The 22940-nt window shown below is 33.0% G+C and overlaps 5 protein-coding genes across 9 annotated transcripts; 3 read left to right on the forward strand and 2 right to left on the reverse strand.

Annotated features, from left to right (window-relative positions):
• Nucleotides 1-1758: 1758 nt before the first annotated feature.
• LOC111687371 lies at nucleotides 1759-6808 on the forward strand. The gene is made up of 2 exons (XM_046950098.1): nucleotides 1759-1792; nucleotides 5109-6808. Exon 2 carries the CDS (start codon nucleotides 5110-5112, stop codon nucleotides 6160-6162), a length of 1053 nt encoding a protein of 350 aa, XP_046806054.1. The 5' UTR covers nucleotides 1759-1792; nucleotide 5109; the 3' UTR covers nucleotides 6163-6808.
• An 896-nt stretch (nucleotides 6809-7704) lies between these two features.
• LOC111687374 lies at nucleotides 7705-17183 on the reverse strand. 5 transcript variants are annotated; one of them, XM_046948469.1, is made up of 14 exons: nucleotides 16850-17183; nucleotides 16553-16723; nucleotides 16035-16481; nucleotides 14933-15969; nucleotides 13922-14782; nucleotides 13206-13861; nucleotides 12970-13144; nucleotides 12042-12908; nucleotides 11797-11937; nucleotides 9392-11734; nucleotides 9168-9318; nucleotides 8871-9094; nucleotides 8581-8803; nucleotides 7705-8415 (listed from the first exon to the last, which is right to left on the reverse strand). In XM_046948469.1, the coding sequence occupies exons 2-14, from the start codon at nucleotides 16692-16694 to the stop codon at nucleotides 8270-8272; spliced, it is 7413 nt and encodes a 2470-aa protein (XP_046804425.1). In that variant the 5' UTR covers nucleotides 16695-16723; nucleotides 16850-17183; the 3' UTR covers nucleotides 7705-8269. The 5 variants fall into 5 exon arrangements, with proteins under 5 accessions (XP_046804425.1, XP_046804424.1, XP_046804426.1 ...); XM_046948468.1 differs by having other exon boundaries at nucleotides 16778-17183; XM_046948470.1 differs by having other exon boundaries at nucleotides 9392-11683; nucleotides 16553-17183.
• Nucleotides 17184-17686: 503 nt separating this feature from the next.
• Nucleotides 17687-18334, forward strand: LOC111687370 (dynein light chain Tctex-type protein 2B). The gene is made up of 2 exons (XM_023449801.2): nucleotides 17687-17962; nucleotides 18016-18334. Exons 1-2 carry the CDS (start codon nucleotides 17809-17811, stop codon nucleotides 18273-18275), a joined length of 414 nt encoding a protein of 137 aa, XP_023305569.1. The 5' UTR covers nucleotides 17687-17808; the 3' UTR covers nucleotides 18276-18334.
• Nucleotides 18335-18529: 195 nt separating this feature from the next.
• LOC111687361 (SUMO-activating enzyme subunit 1) lies at nucleotides 18530-19887 on the forward strand. Its single transcript, XM_023449791.2, has 2 exons — nucleotides 18530-19191; nucleotides 19272-19887. Exons 1-2 carry the CDS (start codon nucleotides 18638-18640, stop codon nucleotides 19750-19752), a joined length of 1035 nt encoding a protein of 344 aa, XP_023305559.2. The 5' UTR covers nucleotides 18530-18637; the 3' UTR covers nucleotides 19753-19887.
• LOC111687362 (proteasome subunit alpha type-2) lies at nucleotides 19842-21192 on the reverse strand. The gene is made up of 5 exons (XM_023449792.2): nucleotides 21032-21192; nucleotides 20814-20890; nucleotides 20492-20747; nucleotides 20259-20414; nucleotides 19842-20191 (listed from the first exon to the last, which is right to left on the reverse strand). Exons 1-5 carry the CDS (start codon nucleotides 21070-21072, stop codon nucleotides 20017-20019), a joined length of 705 nt encoding a protein of 234 aa, XP_023305560.1. The 5' UTR covers nucleotides 21073-21192; the 3' UTR covers nucleotides 19842-20016.
• Between the last annotated feature and the right edge of the window lie 1748 nt (nucleotides 21193-22940).

The raw sequence follows: 22940 nt of genomic DNA on the forward strand, positions 1-22940 counted from the left end.
TTGTTGCAGCTTATTCCAAGCATTTTTGGCAGAAGTTTCATTTCTAATATGGATGAGTTGCGAATCTTCAACACATAATCCTAAAATTGCAAATGTTTCCATATCCTTATTTCTCCAAGCATCTGTGTCCTGAACAGGCTCTTGAATCACGGACCAAAGATCTTCCTTCACCAGATACATTTTTATCTTGAATTTCCAATTATAATAGTTGTCTTGATTCAGCTTTTCTATTCCATAGAATTTGTCACTCATCTTGATAATTTCTTTAATATTTCTTGATTCTTGATTACCTTTATTAATATCTTGAATGTAATCCTTTATGTTAAATCCTCGTTATTAAATTTCTTTAGTGAAACCACAAAGGCCCAAAACCTATTGTAATTGATGTTTCGTATTTGAAATTTTATTTAGAATAAAAAATTTTTCTATTTTTCAGTACAAATTATTCAATGCTTATAATAATAATTTTACAAAACAATATTTTTCTGAAGTTAAAATATAAACAAAGTATTTTGTTTCTACAAGATCCAATTATTTAAAAAGGCTCCTATTGCGCAGTGACCCGTTATCACCCCTACTAGAATTCTAATACTCCTCCTGTCCAATACAACTCAGATAGCTCGCGGATAGCATCCCTGCAGCTGCTTACTAATTTGGAATGAACTACATGACATTTCACCGCCTCAAGTGCTGCCTGACATCAACATAAACTGTCACCTCCGACCCCCTTCTAATGTGTGTTTTTATCAGTTATATAGCTTTCCAGATTGCTAAGATCTCTGCTTAGAAAACAACACATTCATCCGGAAGTCTATATGACAACTTTATGTTGTAGTCTCCTAAATAAACTCCTGCACCTGTGCCGGATTCCATTTTGGAACCATCAGTAAAGATTGAACACCCTTCAAACAAAACTTCAGATCCCATCCATGTGTCCCTACTTGGAAACTCTATTTGGGGTGTTACACCGAAGTCTAGTGTCGTAACTAAATGATCAGAGATACAATCAGTAGTCCTTTCATTACCTGTTAGACAAACCTCGTACAAGATCTTTGTGTGACCCACCCTCTGAGGTATTACTAAAGACGACTCATAGAGTCTCAGTAAGTTTCTAGCCGCCACACTCTCAACATATTTGTCAATATCCAATGCTACTTGTGGCGTGCTTCCCATGGCGCTTGTGATGCCTAATTAAGCCCACCTTTGAGCTTTATTGAGTATTGTAATGTCGCTTGCAATGATAAAATAATTTTTGGGAAAAAAATTGCGAAAGATATTTATGTATTTTTTTTTACCTAAATAAATAAATAAACAAATAAATAAATAAAGAATTAAATAAATAAATAAGCTTATAACTAAATAAATGTATAAAATTGAATAAATATATTGTTTGCATGTTTTCAAATTTTGAATTTGTTTTATTTCCGTTGAAAAACTTAACATTGTCATTTACATTGTTTACGATGCCATCTATTGGAGTAAAGTGGAAGTATGAATATCACTCCTATCGTTCAATTGACGTTTGCATTAATATTTGTTTACGAAAATCTAATTGAATTTAGGGAATAGAAATGTTACTTTTCCAAACCGCTAGATTTTTTTTATGCCAACCAAGGTTTCGTTAATGGTTTGGAGGAAAAATTCTGCCATTTTTTTTTGAGGATCGCCTAGCAACAGCAAGTTTTCTTAAACATTATTTGTTAACAATATTTTTTTTTTTTAAAAAAAGAAAGTTAATTTATAAAGAAAAAAATATATATATTTTTTTAAAGGAAAAGTACAGAAGAAAACTGTAAGTAGATGTCGTTTTTTTGAGCTTCTGTTGGTTTTACAGAATATTAAGCTTAAACTTCTTTTTTATACCCTTCACCTTCGTGAGAAGGGTATATATAAGTTTGTCATTCCGTTTGTAATTTCTATAATATAATTTTCCGACCCTATAAAGTATATATATTCTGGATCCTTATAGATAGCGGAGTCGATTAAGCCATGTCCGTCTGTCTATCTGTCTGTCTGTCTGTCCATCTGTCTGTCTGTTGAAATCAGTTTTTAGAGGACCCCAGATATCGGCGAAATCCGAATCTTCAATAATTCTATTAGACATGCTTTCGAGAAGATCGCTATTTAAAATCAGCAAAATCGGTCGGTAAATAACGGAGATATGAACAAAAATCCGAGACAACCTCTGAAAATTTCATCAAAAAATTGTTATAAAAGCAACAACAACACTGAATATAGAAAAAGATTTACATGTGTGTGTGTGTAGATGTATTTGGTTTTATTCAGCTGTGTATTTTTCCGTTTGTAATTTCTATAATATAATTTTCCGACCCTATAAAGTATATATATTCTTGATCCTTATAGATAGCGGAGTCGATTAAGCCATGTCCGTCTGTCTGTCCGTCTGTCTGTCTGTTGAAATCAGTTTTTAGAGGACCCCAGATATCGGCGATGTCTGAATCTTCAATAATTCTATTAGACATGCTTTCGAGAAGATCGCTATTTAAAATCAGCAAAATCGGTCGGTAAATAACGGAGATATGAGCCAAAATCCGAGACAACCTCTGAAAATTTCATCAAAAAATTGTTAAAAAAGCAACAAAAAAACTGTACATAGAAAAGGATGTACACGTGTGTGTGTAGATGTATTTGGTTTTATTCAGCTGTGTATTTTTTTGTATGTTTGGAATTCAAACATACAAAGTATACACAGCAAAAAAATATGATTTGCATTTTTTGTTAAAATAAAATAATTTTCCCTTTTGTTTTGCAAATATATTTTTTGATGAATAGAAAAAAGTATTTAAAACGTTTTCAATTATATGAGAGTAGATTGTGAGTTATTGTACAATAATTTTTATGCGAATAATGTAAGTTTGAAATTTAAAACTAACACAAATTTTTGAAAACAATTTTTTTTACGATAAACAAAAACAAAATCTACGTCTCGTCAATGTTTACCAGCAATGAATCAGAGGTCGAAGTCGACCGGCTTCTAGTCGGAGCTTAGCCGCCGCCGAACTATATTTAGTTGCTTGAGCCGCCGCCGAAACATTCGGCTTAAATCGACTCAAATTTTTTTTAATGTTTTTTTAACAAGACTGTAAGATCAATTATGTTTAAAATACACTATGGTGAAGGGTATATAAGATTCGGCACAGCCGAATATAGCACTCTTACTTGTTTTTTTATCTTATTGTTACTTGGGGTGACCGTATTAAAATTTATTAAATTTTTAAACAATAATTTAATTAATACTTTAAAAAAAAATATGAAACTTGAAAGTCAAATGGACTTAAAACATTTAATAATTTGTAATTGTAATTAATTTGTAAAGTTTTAATAAGTTTTAATTTGGTTCCCAATTTTTATTGCGAGAATAATTTATAGTCACATTGTAAAAGGTTGATGACTACATAGTGAAGTTATTAAAAAGAATTTATGTTTGACTTAAGAGAGTATTATTTTTTTTTGATCATTTTTTTTATTTTTTTTTTGTTTACTATTTTTTTTATTATTTAAAAACTGTCTTAAGAAAATTTAAAGTGAAAATTAATTTTGTATTTTTTTTTTTAAAATGAAAATTTTTAGAAATTTTATTTAAATAAATCAATGATTTTTGTCTAATTTTTGAAAATTTAACTGTTTGTTTTTTTTTAACTTTTTGGTGTAATTTGCTGTGAGGATAAGGGATTACTAAATAAGTTTGTTTTAGTTAAAATTTTAGTAATCATGGTAGGGAGGGAAATCAATTGGGTTCATGACATCTTGACTCAATTCATATTTAGCTTTTAGATAGTTTTCATTTTAGTTTTTTTATTTACAACATGCAAATTTTTAAAATCTTGTAGTAAGGAAATCTTACGAAGCAACAGGCCACGAACCTCCCCTCCGACGAGCAATAAGGCTGGATAGTTGCATGCTGCTTGCCTGAATATGCTTCTAAAAAAAATGTTTGTATTTGTTCTTTTTTTTTAACGTTATATGCTACAGTATCATTCTGTAGCTACTCTTCCTCATAGCTACCCACCACACCGTGCATCCATAGGTAATGATAATAACGTTTTATAATATCAAAAGAATTTATAACAGATTGAAATCATTGTTATGAGGCACAAATTGTGCCAAAATAATCATTAGCAACAGATCATAGAATGAATGTAATTATTTATTATAAGTTATCTTAAGATAAGAAATTAGGATAACTTATTATTTACAAAATAATGACAACTGAGGCTTTCAACGTAATGAATATATTCCATTTGGAATTAATTCTAACACCCAAATATAATATAAATTGTAATAAAAGAAATATTTCATTTAATAATTTTAAAATTAAATCCCTATTTCTCTTAATACGAACACAAATTTCATTCTTATTTTATAGTAAAAATAACTTGTTCGTTTGCTTTAATGGAACAGGCCCTGAATGAAACAAAAGTTTTATAATTTAAAAACAATTGAATATTTAATAAAAAATATTAAAGTACAGGTAAAACCCTGGGTAATGAATCATAGTTTAACGAAAATCCTATATAACGCACAGACAAATTTAGCGAAAGTTTTAGAAGTGTTATACAGAACAATTCCGATAATACAAATTTTCTCGGAAGGCTTTCAACGAAAGCTGGAGAAAACAAAGAATGTTTTCCAGAGTAACATCCTCACAACATCCTAAACATTAATTTGAATTCGTTCGTCCAATTTTGTGTAGTTGTGCCGTAATCCTGTGTATCCACTTAGTATACGTCATACTAACAAAAATGATTCGTTTCGAATGAGAATTCTCTCGATATACTTACTATACATTGTCCTTCAAAATCGTAGAAATCGAGATACTATAACTCCCTAGAACTATTTGAAAATATTACCCAAAAATAAAAAAAACGAATGCACAAGGTTTTTGTGTCTACTCATAATTATATGCGCATGTCTTTAATATACATATATTTTGGTATATACATACATACATATATTTTCTCTAGAAGACAGTACATAAACAATTTGGCCAAAAAAATTAACGAAATTCTCTAAAAATTGGAAATTAAATAATTTAATAACTTTAACAATCCTAAATTGCAAATTTAAAAAACTTGAAAAAATTTCAGTATGAAATCATTGGAAAACACATTTGTTCGTGGGCCATCACCCTCATATTCAGACGAGGTCAACTCGGAGAATGTTATATCAGCAACTCTACCCATTGGTTCTTTGCATCAAATGGAAAGGGAGACGGTAAAAGCACGTAACAATCATGACTTTTACAATTGTCATAATCAACAGCAACAGCATCCATTGCACCATTACGATGATGCCACTAAGCCTATTAAACAAGGACGCAATACTTTTGCATTTTGGACCATTGTCATCATACTTTTAGTACTAACTGTGGGTAATTTGCTTCTGACTTTAACGATTATAGGAGTTTTGCACTTGGGTAAAGGAATTCATGGCATGGAATTGATACCCGAAGAAGATGTGGTAAAATTCTATGGCGACACTGATCTAGATCGTATATTCTCTAAAAATATTGGGCAATTTGAGGGTTTCGCCGATGAACCAGTAACCATAACGGGTGAGGATGCGCCTGTATACGTACGCATGCATCATCGCAACAGTCAGAGTGTCAATCGTATGGTTATGGACAAGATGGGTGTTCAGTTTCGTGGAATTAATAGTTTCGAGGTTAAAGATCCCATCAATGGCGATTCCATATTTACCACACATCGTCCGCATTACAATATACCACATGGTGCCGAAACATTAATATCTAAAACTAATAGCGCCAGTCGCATTGTTAGTCCTATTGATAAGCCACTATCTCTATCATCTTCGGATAATCGCATATTTATAAAAGGCTCCGAGGGCATTCATATGGATTCATCAAATGTCTATATGCAATCTGAAAATAATATTCAAATCAATTCGACTCAAGGCGGTATTTATCTGGAGGGAGGTTCAGCCGGAATTTATCTGGACATAAGTAAAATACCTATAGTTAATTCAGAATTGGGTCTACGCACAGGAAGTGTACAATACAAATTGTGCGTTTGTATGCCACAAGGTATTGTATTTCGGATTGCCATACCACGTGTTCATAATGGTTCTAAGGTGTCTTGTGCTCATTTCACTGGAAAACATGATCCATGTACTGTCAACTGAATTTTCATAATATATTACAACAAACAAAAAATTATAATATAAACATATTACAGTTAATTTTCATTTTATGTACTTAAATACAGATATATTGAAAAAAAAATATACATATAACAAAATGATATTTCCTAATAGACGAGTTTTAAAATTTCTTTTATATATACGGACACAAGCAGGATTCGAACAGCAATTTATCTATCTATCTATCTATCTATCTATCTATCTATCTATCTATCTATCTATCTATCTATCTATCTATCTATCTATCTATCTATCTATCTATCTATCTATCTATCAATCTATCTATCTATCTATCTATCTATCTATCTATCTATCTATCTATCTATCTATCTATCTATCTATCTATCTATCTATCTATCTATCTATTTGAATGCAACACTTCGGCTGCAACTTGTTCAGCACACGATAAATGTTCTTTTAAATTTTAATTTTCCATGTTCCCAAATAAAATGACTTGGCTTAAAACTTCAAGAGTAATGGCAGCTTTTTGATATTGATACATTTCCCAGCAGTTCGATGGGACAGTCCCGAACTGACCACTTAACCTACCACTTGTGGTGGCCGCTAGCCACCTGACTACCTAGGTGACCAACCATTTTAACATGGGCTTGTCATACGAGGAAGTTAATCGTCACTCTACACCTTACAAAGAGACAGTAAAGAGACGATTGCCTCCGCTCTCGCTTACAAAGGGGGCACTAAAGTGACGACTGTCTTCATTCTCAATTACAAAGAGTTTATTTGTGACGAAAGACCAAAAACATATGAATTGGAGTCAATTAATGGAACTAAAAATTAAAAACTTCAAGTGTCTACTCTCCAGAATACTATGGGACAATAATGTGACGATTGACCCAAAAGTTATAAATTTGAGTCAACCAGATGGTGGAATATTAGAAAAAAGTAATAATAATATCTCCAAAAGATGGGTAAAATAACTACTTTCGGAAGTACAACAAAAAAACAACTTTTAAGAGTATAATCTCTAGGATACTTGAGGACAGTAAAGAGACAACTGTCTCCGCTCCCGCTTACAAAGGGGACACTATAGTGACGACTGTCTACATTCTCGATTACAAAGGGTACATTCGTGGCGAATGACCCAAAACATACGAATTACGATCATCCAGGTGGGTAACTATTAGTGGAAATTACTGCATTTTTCGTATGCATTGACACTTTGTCGAACTGCTGGGTTACATTCCAAATTGTTTAATACCAGTAATGTTATATGATTTCAGTATATTAAAAATTCAGTTTAGTATTTAACCACAGGGTATACAGAGACGTCACGAGCAAAAAGCTATTTCCCTCTCTTTCGCACAAAACGAATTCAATGATTTTTTTTAGCTGTATTTTATATACCTCTTCACACCAAACAATTTCAAAATCAAACAAAAGCTGATTTTAGACTTTTTCAAATGTCAAAAGTGACATCTCTGTATACTTTGTGATTTAACTCTCCATTTAACTAAAATTCAAAATTACATTTATTAACGTACATTCATATATTTAAATGAACTCTTGTTATCCACATAAAACTAAAATTTTGTTATTATTAAATATTAGTTTTTTTTAGTTATTTTTACAATTTTATTAAATAGATATTTAAACAGAAGAAAACCAAAAACTAATTGCAAAATTCTTATTCACATGAAAGAAAAAATATACAACAAGATGTGTAAGCTTGTAAAAGAAAAGTTGCAAAAAAAACTAAATAGTTTTATAAATTCAATAAATCCTTAATTCATATTAATATCAATATTATTAATAATAAGTATTTAAATAACAAAATATCCGATTCGAATAAACTATAGATTAGATTACTTTTAAGCCTTTGGCTTATTAGATAATAAGTATAATTTTAACCATTTTTTATTAAATCTCTGAATAAATTTTAAAAATATTCAAACAGTAAAATAAAAAGATTGAAAAAGCTTTGAGTGATCGTTTCCTAAAACTAAAATTGCTAGTGAAAAAAAACGGAATCAAAATCATATGATAGTAATATGGAAAATATATGTGTATGTGATGTTTGTATGGTGCAGTGATTTGTTTGGCTAAACTAATATAAAATGATTCGTTAATACTAAACTCCTGGCGGTGGTGGTTCTTCATAACGTGTTGGTTTATTAGGTGTTATAACAATGTCATCTGGTACCATACTAAGAAGCTCTGCTTCACTTAGTTTTGCCAAAAGGCTAGTTGAAGATGTATTTGATCCTGTTGCTGTATCTGAAAGAAAAAATATGCACATTTGTTTTGATATTGTCAAGTTGCGCGATTTAAATAGTTCTACGTCTATTCTTGTTTAGTTCTAGTTCAATTCTAGCAAAGTTCTAGTTTAGTTCGAGTTCAGTTCTAACTCAGTTCTAGCTCAGTTTAGGTTTAGTTACTTACTTTTATCTTCAAATGTTGATCCAATACTCTCTGCTGGATTATATTCTTCATCAGTAGCTGATGACGATGATTTTAATAGTGAACCAATTAACGGCGGTGGTGGTGGAACCACCGATTGATCTTTTCCGGTCGTCTTAATGCTAGCAAGGATTTGAGACAAGTTTGAAGGTATAGATATATTAGCAAGAACATTTGAAGATGAAGCAGAAGCTGAACCAAAAGCCTGTAAAAAAGTAAAATTAAGAAATTGATGTAATTGTTTAAATCTAACTTTAATATAATCTATCTACCGTGGGCTCTCCAGTCAAAAGACCTGCAATTTCCATTTCTTGGGCAGCAATCTGTCTATTAATTTCTTCCATTTTACGTTTTAATTCATCTTCAGCAGCTTGCATATGATCCACATTTGTGGACATTTTAACAGGCAGTAATGGCAAGTCATCATCAGAACTTCCACCAGGTGAATATGGTTCATCGGCATCATTTAGTTTTGTTGATGGTGCTGCTATTGCTGCTGTTTCGGTTAGATAAGTTTGCATTTAAAATTTAATACTTTATTACTATAAATTAACAACTGAATGATATACCTTTTTGTGCTTTTGCTGTTATTGGTGCCTTAATTATGGCATCTATATCGATTTCATCGACTTTGTGTGCAGCAATTGTTTGGCGGTGTTTTTTATGTTTCGGGCTACCGGGCGGTGTAAAGGTATCCGTATCATTAACACGATTAGAAAGCTTAGTGGGGAAATAAAAAAACATTTGTTAAATATGCTTAGCTTTGTGGCGCTAATTGGTAATAGTCACTTACTTTGTTAATCATCGAAGAAGTACCTGCACCAGTTAGCAGTGTTTGTGATGTTATAGGATTAGCACGTTTGCTAACCACCACACGAATTATAATGCCAATTAACACGTCTGGCCTATAGGGATCATCGTAAAAGTCAACCGGTTCACTAGGTTGCAATAGCGCGGGTACATTTTTACCCGCTCCTAGGGGATAAATATAGAAATCTTTTATGTGAGACGATGTACTTTTAATAACACCTAAACGATTACGATTATCTAAATACTCATAGAGTATTTTATAGGCAATGGTTTCGGATTCATTGGCTGGTATTAAACGTATAACAACTATTTCCTTATTGGGACTCTTTTTAATTTTCGATATATAATCCCAGACGGTCTCCGGACCAATACGTCCCACTACGTCCAGTTCTTTGGGCAATAGTTTTGCCAAACCAATTGAATTGCCGACAATTGGTTGAAGGGTAAGTTGAAACGAGGTAACATCGACCATGTTTATGTTACCAGTCCAAAATGATATGACCGTGTACTGTAGATCACTAGAAAAGGACGAAGAGGGACTTGAGCAGGCAATAAAGCGTGAATAGGGATCATGAGGCGGTGTTGGTATCGAAACCGTACTTGAAGGTTCCTGATCACTTTCTGTTGAACTTAAATGCGAGGGTATATCAACCACAATGGCCGAATCAGCACTACCACTGCTGGTTGAGACGGTAGAAGTGGCAGCTTGAACAGGCTGTGGTGTAACAACGTTTTTACGATAACTGTCACTTTCTTTTTCTTTGTCTCTATCCAAAACAAGATTAGCAGCTTCTTCTACAGTTTTGGTAGATTCAAGTATCTGATCAATTAAATTGTAAGTCTCTAATGGATTATTCGCAGTTTTTGTTGGTGGTTCATGGTGTTTTTTACCAGACTGCTTCGACTGCGTTGCTGTGGATTTTTTCGTTTCAGTTGAAGAGGGTTTTCGCTCATTACCATCGCTGTGATGTTCACGTTCTATACGATCTTTAACACGTTCCTTGTCGCCTCGAACACGTTCTTCGCGTTCACGTTTCTCTTCCTTATGACTACTCTTATGACGTTTTTCGCCTTTGTCTCGACTGCGACTTCGCGAGTGGCTGCGACTACGTTTGCGTGAACGTGACTTATCATGATGTCGATCTTTGCTTTTATGACGTTTCTCACGTTCTCTTTCGCGTCCTCTAGATCGTTCTTTTTCCCTTTCTCTATCTTTTTCCTTTTCCCGTTCTCTATCCTTCTCTTTGAGGTGAGAACTTGACGATTTTGTTTTGTCTTCATCATGTAACGAATGCGTTACCGATGGTGACAGTAAATGTGAGTGTGACAATAACGTGGAATCCGCTTCTTGCCAATGTGTTTCCTTTCGGTAGACAGCAGCAATTGAATCGTCAGGTAGCTCTGACTTATTCAATGCTGACACAACATCTTCTACCGGTATGGTAATATCAACATTGGCATAATCTGATGATTTACCCTCAATTACCTCCTCACCTTTGTGAGTCTTAAGAACATAGTTCTTAGCACACGCCAATAAATCAAGTTCAGACTTTTTAATCATTTCTAATTGATGCTTATTTTCCTGCTCACGCCATTGTGCCAATTCCTGGCTTGCCAGTTCTTCGGGTGACATGCGTACCAACTGTTTCGGTTCAATTAATTTTCCACAAATTTTGGCAAATAATGTATGATTTTTGCGATCCTTAATATTGAAAACTAATGAACGATATTTAGATTTATATTTATTGCCCGTATCGCGATTAAAGTAATGATACATTTCAAGTTCTGTGGCCTTGGCAAACTCTTCCACTTCCTCTTCGCTTAACTTAGGTACATTATTCACTTTATTAGTGTCATCTTTTACTTCCGTGTCTGTGGAAGAACTTGTTTCTTCTTTAATGCGCAATAAAAGTTGTTCTTTTAGAGTTCGACGTACAACACCTCGTATTGGTTCGCCATCATGACCAGAACTCTTACCAGCACTTTCTGTACTTGTTTGTCGTTTTGTAGCAGACGTTTTATCTTTAGAGGCAGTCTTTGCATCATCTGGTGTTTTAGCCACCTTATCAGGTTTAATACCAACCTGCTGTGGGTATTTCTGTAACTGTTTTGGCGTGCTTGGCCGGGGGCTTGTTGACGAAGAAGATGATGTAGTTTTCAAGAAATCAGTAATAGTTTTATTTGCCTTAACCTGTATTTGGGGAGAAGAATGTCCTTGTGTAGTGCTGCTAGCTGCAGAGAACATTTTTAAAGGAGGTGGACTGGATGCTGCTGTCTTTAGAATAGTAGGAGAAGAAGAATATTGAATACGCAATTTTTGTTTTTTCTAAAAAAAACATAAGAAAATAAAAAAACAATAATAACTTTAGTATATATAAAGTAACTTACTTCCAATTCTAAAGCCTGTGCACTGCCTGGTTGTATTACTTCAAAAGTTGGATTATCTTGTAGCCACTTTTTCAAATTAACCACAGTGGGTGCACTGTTTCCAGTAATAACACGTCCAGATTTTCGTTCATAAACATTGACCTTTAAGAAGCAAATTTAACATAATTTTGTTATATTTTAATAATTTTGAACAGAAAAGGCGAAGGATATATAAGATATTAAAATTGCTGACCGTCTAGACTTACCCTTTCAACTTTAGGTTTACGATCGGCAGCAGAAAGTAACTCCTCAAATAAACCTTTTGGTTTTCGTTTTGTCTTATCTTCAGCAACACTTTTATTCAACGGGCTACTTGTAGCACTTGAATCCGATTGTGTTTTATGCATTAAAGTGTTAAGCGCATTTTGAGCATGTTTTCGTATACAATCATCACTACAGTAGATTGAATTGGAACGTGCAACCTTTTTGCAAACAATACACAAAGTAGAATTTTCGGATATTTTCGATGACGTCGGCGTAGAAGTAACTGTTGTCGACACCGAAGACATAGAAGGATTAGCAGTTGCAGCTGTTGGGCTTATATTTAAACTAGTTCCAGTAGCAGATGTAGCCTTTGGAGTTATAGTTTTAATAATCTTTATATTATGATGTTGCTGCAATTGTGGCGGTGTTGATAACTGTTTCACCACTGTTATAGTTCTAATTGGATTACCTGGCTGTGAAGCCATTTTCAAGTTGGCTTGACCAGAAGTCACATATAATTTCTTTTGGCCAGCAGTCAAATTACCTGTAGTACTTGAGGTTGAGGTTTGTATGATGGTAGCCCTCTTGTTAGTGGTCATGCTATAATCCTTTAAATTTATTATTTGACCACTTTGTAGCTTAATGTGTGAACTTGTTTCTAAATTTTGAGAATTTGCATCTTTTTTTGTGGTTATATTCAAAATGTCTATACTGCTGGTGGAAACATTTGTTGTGGTCGTATTAGACACATTTGCAACAGAACCTACAACTGTTGTGATTAATGTTGGAGGCGTCGAAGAGATTACAACTGGAGTTGCTGTAGGTTCATTAGTTTTTTTAATCAGCATTTCAGTAATTTTCGGTTGTTTCTATATAAAGATTTATTTTATCAGTATTAATAGGAAAAATAAAATATAGTTATTTAATTACCTTTTCTTCTTGTTTCTTTAAGCATTTCGGACAAGTCCAATCTATACCTTTCTGCTCCATTTCTAAGCCCATAGCTTTAGTAATGCTAACACATGTACCATGAAACCAGTCCTCACACACATCACAACAAATCATAAAACGATTGTTGTGCGGTTGACGACAAATGCACCAAAGTCTGTGAAAATTAGTTTAAATTATTTTTTTTTTATTTAAAAAGAAATATATATTTCACCTACTTATTTGGGTCATCATCATCATCCTCCTCTGAATCGGTGGCCTCTGTTTCAACTTTAGCTTTTGCAGCACTTGCTTTAGCTGCACCCTTTTTGGCAGCAGCTTTTTGAGTCTTTGTAACCTTTTGATTTGTCGCACCAGCAGCAGTGGTAGCTCCCGTTGCCAAAATAGTCTCTTTGGATCCACGTCTCCGATTATTAGCATCTATTACTTTCTTTTCTTGTACTGTAGCAGCACTGCTGCCACTAGTCGCAGTCATTGAAGAATTCGAATGCATTGAACTGTCCAGCGATGATTCATTTAAAACAGCTGCCGTAACAAAGGATGTATTTCCTACACTGGTATTAGCAGTTGTTCCCGATGTATTGGGTTGAGCTTGTGCCCTTCTTTTGGCTCGTGTTGTGGGAGCCTCAATAGGTGGTAGTGTTATTACTCTACCATTACCTCTTACGATTTGAATAGGTTCTTTTCGTATTAAAGGTGATATTTTTGATATTTGTCCAGTTGATGTTGTAGGTGTTGTGGGTGTAATTATTGTGGTACGTGTTGTAATAACCGGTGTTTGTGATGTTGTTAACATTGGTGTTGGCAATGTCGTTGGAACATTTGAGATAGCCATTTGTATAATGCTCTTAGAGGGATTAGTTTGAGGAATTTCCTAAAGTAAAAAATGCATTAAAATCTGACTTCAATTAATAGTAAAATATAAGTAAATTACCTGCATGTTTACTGGTTGCTGTGAGATCGGTGCCAATGGCGGCGGATTTTGATTTACTATTAAATTATTATTCATTCCTTGATCACTACAAACGCCCGTACCAAAAACTTGTTTTTCAACTGCTTCTTGAAGAGTTTTATCGTCCTTTATAAGTTCCACCATTTGTTGTAGTATATCATCGGGTAAATCGTCTGTATCATCAGCTTCACCTTCTGGTGTGGCCAACAGAGAAGCGCTTGTTATATCTATACCTCCAACAAGATTATTTGTTGATACAACTGGTGTCACACTTGCTGGAGCTGGTAAATGTTGTACACTTTGTTGGCCCGTTATATTTTTATTCATATCACTACTACTACTACTACTGCTGTTATTGGTATTAACACCGGTCAGCTGATTTACATTGCTGATTTCCGTTACATTGCGTTCCTGTGTATTAGTGTTTACTAATACCTTCTCTGTACTCTCTAGCATTTTTACCAATTCTGGTATATTTTCATTGATATTTCTTATTTGTTCGTCGGCTTTTTCATTTGATTTTTTCATTTCATCCTGTACAATTGAATTGATTAGATCTAACTGTTTGTCATGCTCTGCTTCCAATTCGGATGAACTTTGATGTGTTTGTATAGATATCTGTGCTGGTAGTTGACTTTTTGCAGCCGTTTCAATGGGCATAAATCCTTTTAAAGCCGCCGTAGATGTTGGTGTCAATGTGACAACAGAACTTATTGTAGCAGTATGAGATGATTTGGGTGTTGTGGGTGGAGCTACTACTTTTATTGGTGTTTGCTTTTCTGTTTGTTCTATTAAAGTTGTTAGATCTGTAAATCCTTTAGTCTTGGGGCTCGACATAACCTGCTGTAATATTTGGATGGTATATTTTTATAAAGGGAATTTTTTGCAGACAAATACTTTTAAAAATAGTCTAGAATTTGTATTAAATATGATTTATACCTTAGCCTTTAACAAACAGCTGTTAATAAATTTTATCGAATTCTTTCAACTTACCTTATTTATGACGATTTCCTTATGAGTTTGGGGCGATGATTGAACAGCACTTTTTTGTTCTATTGGACCTTTAACAAAAACAAACGTTTTCGGCGCCAGATTAACTGAAGTTGCAGTAGCAGAAACAGACGAAAAAGTCACTGGAGTTGTTGTACTAGTTGGGGTATTCAATAGAATTTTATTTTCATTTTGCTTTTTGGGAATTGGAGGCAACGCTGCAATAGCAGGAGACAACGTATTATGGGTATTAGATCCCATTAAGTGTACAACCTTTGAGGGTGTAGAACGAACAGTAATGCGACCTGGATCAGATATAATTTTAACTATTGATTTTTGACGCTGTGCTAAGGTCGAAGGACTACATGTGGGTAGAGCAGATGTAATAGTTGTTTTATTGGGTAATTCTACAGGCTCATCTTGACTACAATAGCGCCTTGATTTTTGATTTACTTTACCAACACTCAATGAACGTTTTTGAGTTTTTAAAAGTTTTACTTTACGTTTGCGTCCTTTAGGATTATTGACATCAAAATCTAAATCGCTATCACGATCATTATCAGTTTCAGCTGATTCTTCCGAGCCACTAACATCACTTTCATCATCCCCACCACCGGCTTCAGCACTATTTTCATCAAATGAGGAACGATTAGCCTCATCATCATCAGCAAAATCTTCGTCTGCTGTTGGTTTCTGTCTATCCTTGGTATCTTTTTTTAATTTATGGCTTGCAGCCATGCCTTTATCTTTTGATAAATTGCCAGAGGCAATATTTGATTTTAATAAATTTTCCATTTTCGTATGAACATTTTGTTGAGGTTGTTTTTTTCGCATAAATAATTGTTTGCCAGCATTTGGCTGCAAAACACCAACCTTGCGACTAGCTGCTTGCTTCTCTGCTTCCAGTTTATCGGCAGCTAATTTTGCTTTCATTTGTGTAGGAGATGTAAAAGGTGTATAACAATGATCGTTTTGTATGACGAAAAGTTGAAAATCATAATCACTTTTACTTTTCTTATCTGATTGCAAGCCGGCCATTTCTAAAAAATAAAAAAAAAACAAGATAATAACACTGAAGGTCTAAATGTTACTTCTCCATACTTACTTAAAGCTTCTTTGATAATTTCATTGGCATCCTCTGGAGGATAAAATTCTTCCAAACGTAAACCTACAATTTCCGGACGTTCCCGTTTACGTCTACGTGCAGTTTTCTTCTGTTTTACCATATTTGGCTGACGACCACGGCGACGTGGTTGTTTTCTTTGCTTAGTTTTACTTTCCTCACTCGATTCATTATCGGATTCATTATAGGCTTTACGCTCCCCATTGTCATCATCATTCGAGGAATCACCACCATTTCCCTCCGCATCATTTTTATCGTCGCTTGAAGAACTGTTAGCCTCATCTTCAGAACCGAAACTCTCCTCAGCCGAACCGAGTTCTTGCCTTCTAAGCATTTCCTCTAATTTTTCAGCTTCATCCTCCTCATCTTGCATGCTGGGCGTAGGTGAAGTCAAGCGTATAACACTAATTGAGGAAATTTTCTTCTCCTCTGTTGAGGTATTTATGGAAAAAAACACGTTTATTATTGATTACTTTAATATTTCTTTACATTCAACATACCAATAAGATTTTCCAAGCCCTTGTCATCGAAACTTACGCCATTCTTACCATATACCACCACCAAATTTGAATCTGAGGTACTAGCATAATCATTGGCATCCGCAGCCTGTGAACTGCTCTCAATGAACACCGAACTAGACATTTTCGTTTATTGTTATTTAGTTGCGTTCACTGCAATATTACACATTAAAACACACAATTTTCACCGAATATAAGCATTATTACATGTTTACAAGATTTAATTCAATTTACACGCCATTACTTTATGGTTATTGTCTTCTAAAACTAAAATTTTACCCGGTATGCTGGAATAATTGTTATCATCCAAAGAAAAATTGTACCAGCAGCAACGAATTTAGAGGAAAAGTAAATAATAAAAAAAACACTGCTTCTCTTTTATTCGCCTTATTCTTTGTCGTAGCGTCGTCCGTTTTGAGAACTAAAAACATTGGTTTTCCACGAAAACCCTTGTATGTTTGCAAATATTTTTATTTAAAAATATTCCCTTAATCTTATATTTTTTAAATATAATAAATAAAGCCAAAAAATTATGTTTTCATGGCTAAATTAAATATTTTCTGCTCTCGTAATGCAAGACACTGTGTCGATCGAATTTTACGGCGACGACTGGCTATGTAAATGTCAGCGGCGGCTTAAATTCGTCTCTGAAAATTCTAAGACGATGTGTACGAAGTGTAAAAATTTGTCATTTACTTATGTACATATTCGAAAAAAATAAAATTTTATTCAATAAAGTTTGCAAATTGCCTAAATTTTTGTTGAAATTGTACAAACAATCAGATTACATAAATGTCAACTATTAAAAAAAGTTTACTTTTCAAATTTGTAATAAAATCGAAATTAGAAAAGTTAAGTTATTCATTTTTATTTCAACTACAATAAATTAAAATATTGTCTATTTATAAAACAAAAAATTAGTTTTTATTTGTATATTAAAGTTCTAAAATTCGAATTTTATGAAAAACTTTCACTGAAAACTAAAATCTTTTGTTCAAATTTCCTAAAATTTATAGAAAATGTAGTATTTAATATGAAGTAAATTATCTAAAATTTCAAAGTCTGGCATCCTACAATAACATTGTATTTTTAGTACTTTACAACACTGATTCGACGTTTTTTGCCTCAAAACAAAACAAAAACAATCCATGACAACAATAAACAAATTTTGTAGCTGTGAAAAAAAATAATTTATTTTTAGTAATTTTAGACAAATATAATTAAAAAATAAACTCAAAATGGGACACGAAGAAACAGCACATAAGCAGGAGGATAATGAGAAAACAGGCACAAATATCACATCCTACAAAATGCGTCCATCATTGGGTGAAACATTTAAAGGAAGCCGAATAAAGGAAATCATACGAGAAATAATGCAGGAAAAGTTACAGGGTAAGTAGATTGTTTACTTGTGTACCAAAACAATTAATATGATTCATTCATAGGAAAAACATACAACTCGGATGATGTGAAACATTGGACAAGAGATATTGCTGATAGCATTAATGCGGCAATTAAAGATCGTCTGATTATGCCTCGCTATAAATATGTTGTGCAGGTTATGTTGGGTCAACAACTTGGTGCAGGATGTCATTATTATTGCAAATGTTGTTGGGATGCTGAATCTGATTCCCAAACATCTGATGTTTTTACAAATACTAGTCTCTTTTGTGTTACCACTGTTTTCGGTGTTTATTTGTACTGATTAATTAATTTGCTTGTTTAAATGTATTCTTAAATATAGATTTATTATATTAAAAGTAATATACGTAAATGTTTTCTTTAAAAAATGATCAGTAAGTCAAAACTAATCGAAAAAAAACTTAAATTTAAGTGCATCAGAAACATTGTAAAAATTTACAGTCCAGATGAAAACGTATATTTAAAAACAATTTTCTTTTTCAATTTTCCACCCCTGTTTAGTGCTATGTTTTTGTCTGCCACACGCTTATATTAAAACGCCGTCAATTTTTAACGACTCTGGTATCTAGAAAAGAGACGCGATTTTCGCAATTTTTGGTTAATTTTACCGGAAAAAAGTGCTTGAAAAATAAAACATTTATAAAAATGGGCGAACAAATGGAAGTTGATACAACAAAAGAAAACGGAAACACTGAAGTGGAACTTACCGAGACTGAAAATGAATTGTACGATCGTCAAATTCGTTTATGGGGCTTGGAATCGCAAAAGCGTTTACGTACAGCCAAAGTATTAATATCTGGTTTAGGCGGCATTGGGGCAGAAGCCACCAAAAACATAATATTGTCCGGAGTACATTCCGTAAAGTTAAATGACGATAAAATTGTAACCGAAGAGGATTTCTGTTCACAATTCTTGGCACCGCGTTCATCGCTGGGTGCAAATCGTGCCGAGGCTTCCATTGAGAGAGCAAAAGCTCTTAATCCAATGGTGGAAATATCTGCCGATACAGAACCATTGAATAAGAAAGATGAGACATATTTTGAGGCATTTGATGTGGTTGTAGTAATAGGTGCAACCAATGAGGAACTAGTGCGTATAGATAATATATGCCGGAAAAAGGGTATTAAGTTCTTTGCCGGTGATGTGTGGGGTACTTTCGGATTTTGTTTTGCTGATTTGCAGCAACATCAATTTGTTGAGTGAGTTATAAATTAAAAGAAAATATTTACTTTTTTTACATAGAGGAAAAATATTTTGATCATGCTTTATAATTTTTCAGAGATACAGTCAAACACAAGGTGATTTCAAAACCTCATGAAAAAACCAAAACTGAACTTGTTACCACTACCGTACAGCGTGAATTAAATTTCCCGGCTTTTGAAGAGACTCTCAAATTTGACATAAATTGTGCAACATTCCAAAGGAAATTGAAACGTACTGGACCAGGCTTTATTTTGTTGCGCATTTTGCAGAAATTCCGTGAAACTCACAAGCGTGACCCCTGTTACAAATCGAGAGAGGAAGACAAAAAGGAATTGGAAAATATTCGTAATGAAATTACTACGGATGTCGTTGTACCCAACGAATACTTTGAACATGTTTTCAGCCAAATTTCACCCGCAGCAGCTGTTGTTGGCGGAGTGTTGTCTCAAGAGATTATTAAGGTCGTGACTAAAAAAGAGGCGCCAAATTGCAATGTATTTCTTTTTGATCCGGAGACTTGCTGCGGTTTTATAGAGACAATTGGTGCAACAAACTAATGTATTACAATTAATTTGAATATTTTTTATACCTTTTAAAAACCTAACAATTTACTATATAAAAGCAAGGAATAGAAACTAATGATTTCTTTGAAATAAAAAATGTATATTTTTTGAAAAAACACACATAAACCACATTTGTAATGTTTCAAATACAATTAAATGTTTGTTTTCTTTAATTTTGTAAGTTGTTTATGTTCTCTAAAGTCCTGCTCCATATCATTATGTTACTTTTCTAAGCAGTAGTTTCGTCCTGTCTTATATCTAAGGGATATTGACCAAATAGTCTTTAACGGTGGCTGGATCCAAACGCTTGAAACCGTTACGATCGCAAATACCAACTTCTATATTATCTGCTGTCATTTTGCCCTCAAATCCCTCCTTTAGAGTTAAAATGGCTGTGTGTACGGCATCATCGAGTTCCAAATCTTCGCTATAACTGTTAAAATATTTGCGAAATAATTAATCATTCTTACATTTAAATATAAATGAATTAACAAATTTACCGTTTCTCCAGGAATGTTTTGCCATTTACAGCATTTTTACCCATTGCTGTAGCTTTCCAGGCAAAATATGCACCAGAGGGGTCACACTGGAACAAATATGGGCGGTCGTTATCCCAACCGCAAATAAGTAAAGATACTCCAAAAGGTCTTACACCACTAGAAAAGAAAATGGAAATTATGAAAAATTTGCAAGGCATTTTCAATTATAAAAATTTTTATTTATAGACACTTACCCACTCTGGGTATATTCCTGCATTAGAGTTGCTACTCGTTGAACTAATTGAGCCACTGGTATTGGTTCTTTGTATGTAAGATAATAGTTTTGTGCAAGTTTTCGAGCTTGCTTAACTAAAAGGCGATAGTCTGGACCCATGCCGGAATACACCATACCAATGTGACCGGATATCATTTCAACACGATGAACACTGTGTTCTTCATACAAAACTGATTTATGCTTGTTTTCTGTTGCAATCACAACTCCATTAGAAGCTTAAAAGAAAATTGTAACTACGTTTACCAAGATTCTTCTATAGTTTATTTTTGATGACAACTTACCCATAATACCCACAGAAGGGGCACCGGCCGATACAGCAGCTAACGCATACTCCAATTGTACCAATTTTCCCGATGGACTGATGGTTAAAAACGAAAAATTTGTAAAAAATTTGATGCATTTAAAATATTTGTAAAGTCATGGTGTAGGTTATGTTTTGATTATTGGTATAGCGGCAAATTTCTATTTACTTAAAAGTGTTTTAAAAATAATTTCTTACCTAAATGTCGTTAGAGAAAAACTGTAGCGTTCTGATGCCATTTTATGGGATTCTTAATATGATTTTAAAATTTTCTTCAAAACTAATTTAAACGCGAATGACAAATAGTATCGCAAAATGTTTTTTTTTTTTTCAACAAAGTAAACTAAAAAATGACACTGCAAATCAGAGCCCTGTGCTGGCAAATATTAACGTCGTTTGTCATTAAAAATGTCGGCGGCGGCATAGAATCGTGTGTAGGCTGACCAAGTTTTCAACAAAATTTTTAACCATTTTATAAAAAAAGCTTTATACAACTCATTTTCACGAGATTTATTTTTAAACTCACGAGAACTATTTTTATTTTACCTCTTCATTTTTATACCCTTTTCCTACGTGAGATTTCATTCATAAATAATAAATTATAGGAATAAATTGAAAAGAATGAGTGTGATGAATTGTTAATAAATCTTAAATATAACAAGTAAGAGTGCTATATTCGGCTGTGCCGAATCTTATATATCCTTCACCATAGTGTATTTTAAAAATATTAGCTTTATAAATTTTAAATTTTTCCCGTCTTCATTATTACTAAACCAAAAGAAAAACAAAATGAACAACAACAACGCTAAACGAAATAAAAAACAAAATTCATAAGGCATCTAAAACAGCAGATATCTAAACACACATAACGAAAAACACAGAAAAACAAAAAACCTACATCAAAATATACGAACATAATTTACAAAAACCAAACAAAAAGAAAATACACAACTCAACCATACATGTGAGTAGTTAATTATATCGATTAATTAATTGACGATTTCATTAGCATTAAATTGAAAAAAAATTATAATTATTTTTTTTTCATTATCATTATTTTATCTAATGGTAATGGTTTTAAATGAAACGATTTCATTAGTAATTATTTAAAAATAAATTTTCATTACCATTATTCAATGGATTTTAAAAATGTTCGAACATTATTTCTAATTTCGAAATTAATTTCGAATACCCGAACATTATAATGTATTGTCATTAGGTGAAATCATGTATGGCAAATTTCAGCACATTCGGATTAGAAAAACTAGTTTTAACAGCTTTAAAAATTTTTCGAACACGAGTTCGAATATTCGATTTTTTTTTTAGGTTTTATGACACAGAGATTAATTTAAAAACATAAAAAATTTTTCGAAAATAACTTCGAAATTTCGAACATAATTTCGAATATTCGAACATATTATTGTATTGTCATCAGATGTACTTATGACTGCAAAATTTCAGCCAATTTGGGCTACGAAAACCGAAAGCATGTCTAACTGAATTATTGAAGATTCGTATCTCGCCGATATCTGGGGTCCTCTAAAAACTGATTTCAACAGACAGACGTGTCTTAATCGACCCCGCTATCTATAAGGATCCAGAATATATATACTTTATACGGTTGGAAAATTATATTATAGAAATTACAAACGGAATGACAAACTTATATATACCCTTCTCACGAAGGTGAAGGGTATAAAAAAGCAGTAGACCGATTAAATTCAACATAAATAAGATTTGTATAAACTAAAATTCTAGAAAATTTGACGAGGATCGGGCCCCCATATAAAGTCCTTTTAATAGCTTAACATACAAGTATGAATCTTAACGCCATTTATAATTTTTATATTTTAATAAATTCTTCGGCTTTTTTTTCGCAATAAATCGTAAAAATAGTAGAGAAAATATGGAATATTTGGAACCACTTTAGAAAAAATATTCAACAACATTTTTAAAGTCTTGATAATCTATATAAAGTACAAATCGCATTAAAACATTGAAATATATTTGATTCCATTTTAAAACTCACCCAAGGATTTAGTTCCTTAATTACCATCACTATTGCAATAAAAAATCCAATAAACGTTATTAAAAATGTATACAAAAG

Source organism: Lucilia cuprina, chromosome 4 (genome assembly GCF_022045245.1).
Source record: "Lucilia cuprina isolate Lc7/37 chromosome 4, ASM2204524v1, whole genome shotgun sequence".
In the NCBI taxonomy this organism is placed as follows: Eukaryota; Metazoa; Arthropoda; class Insecta; order Diptera; family Calliphoridae; genus Lucilia; species Lucilia cuprina.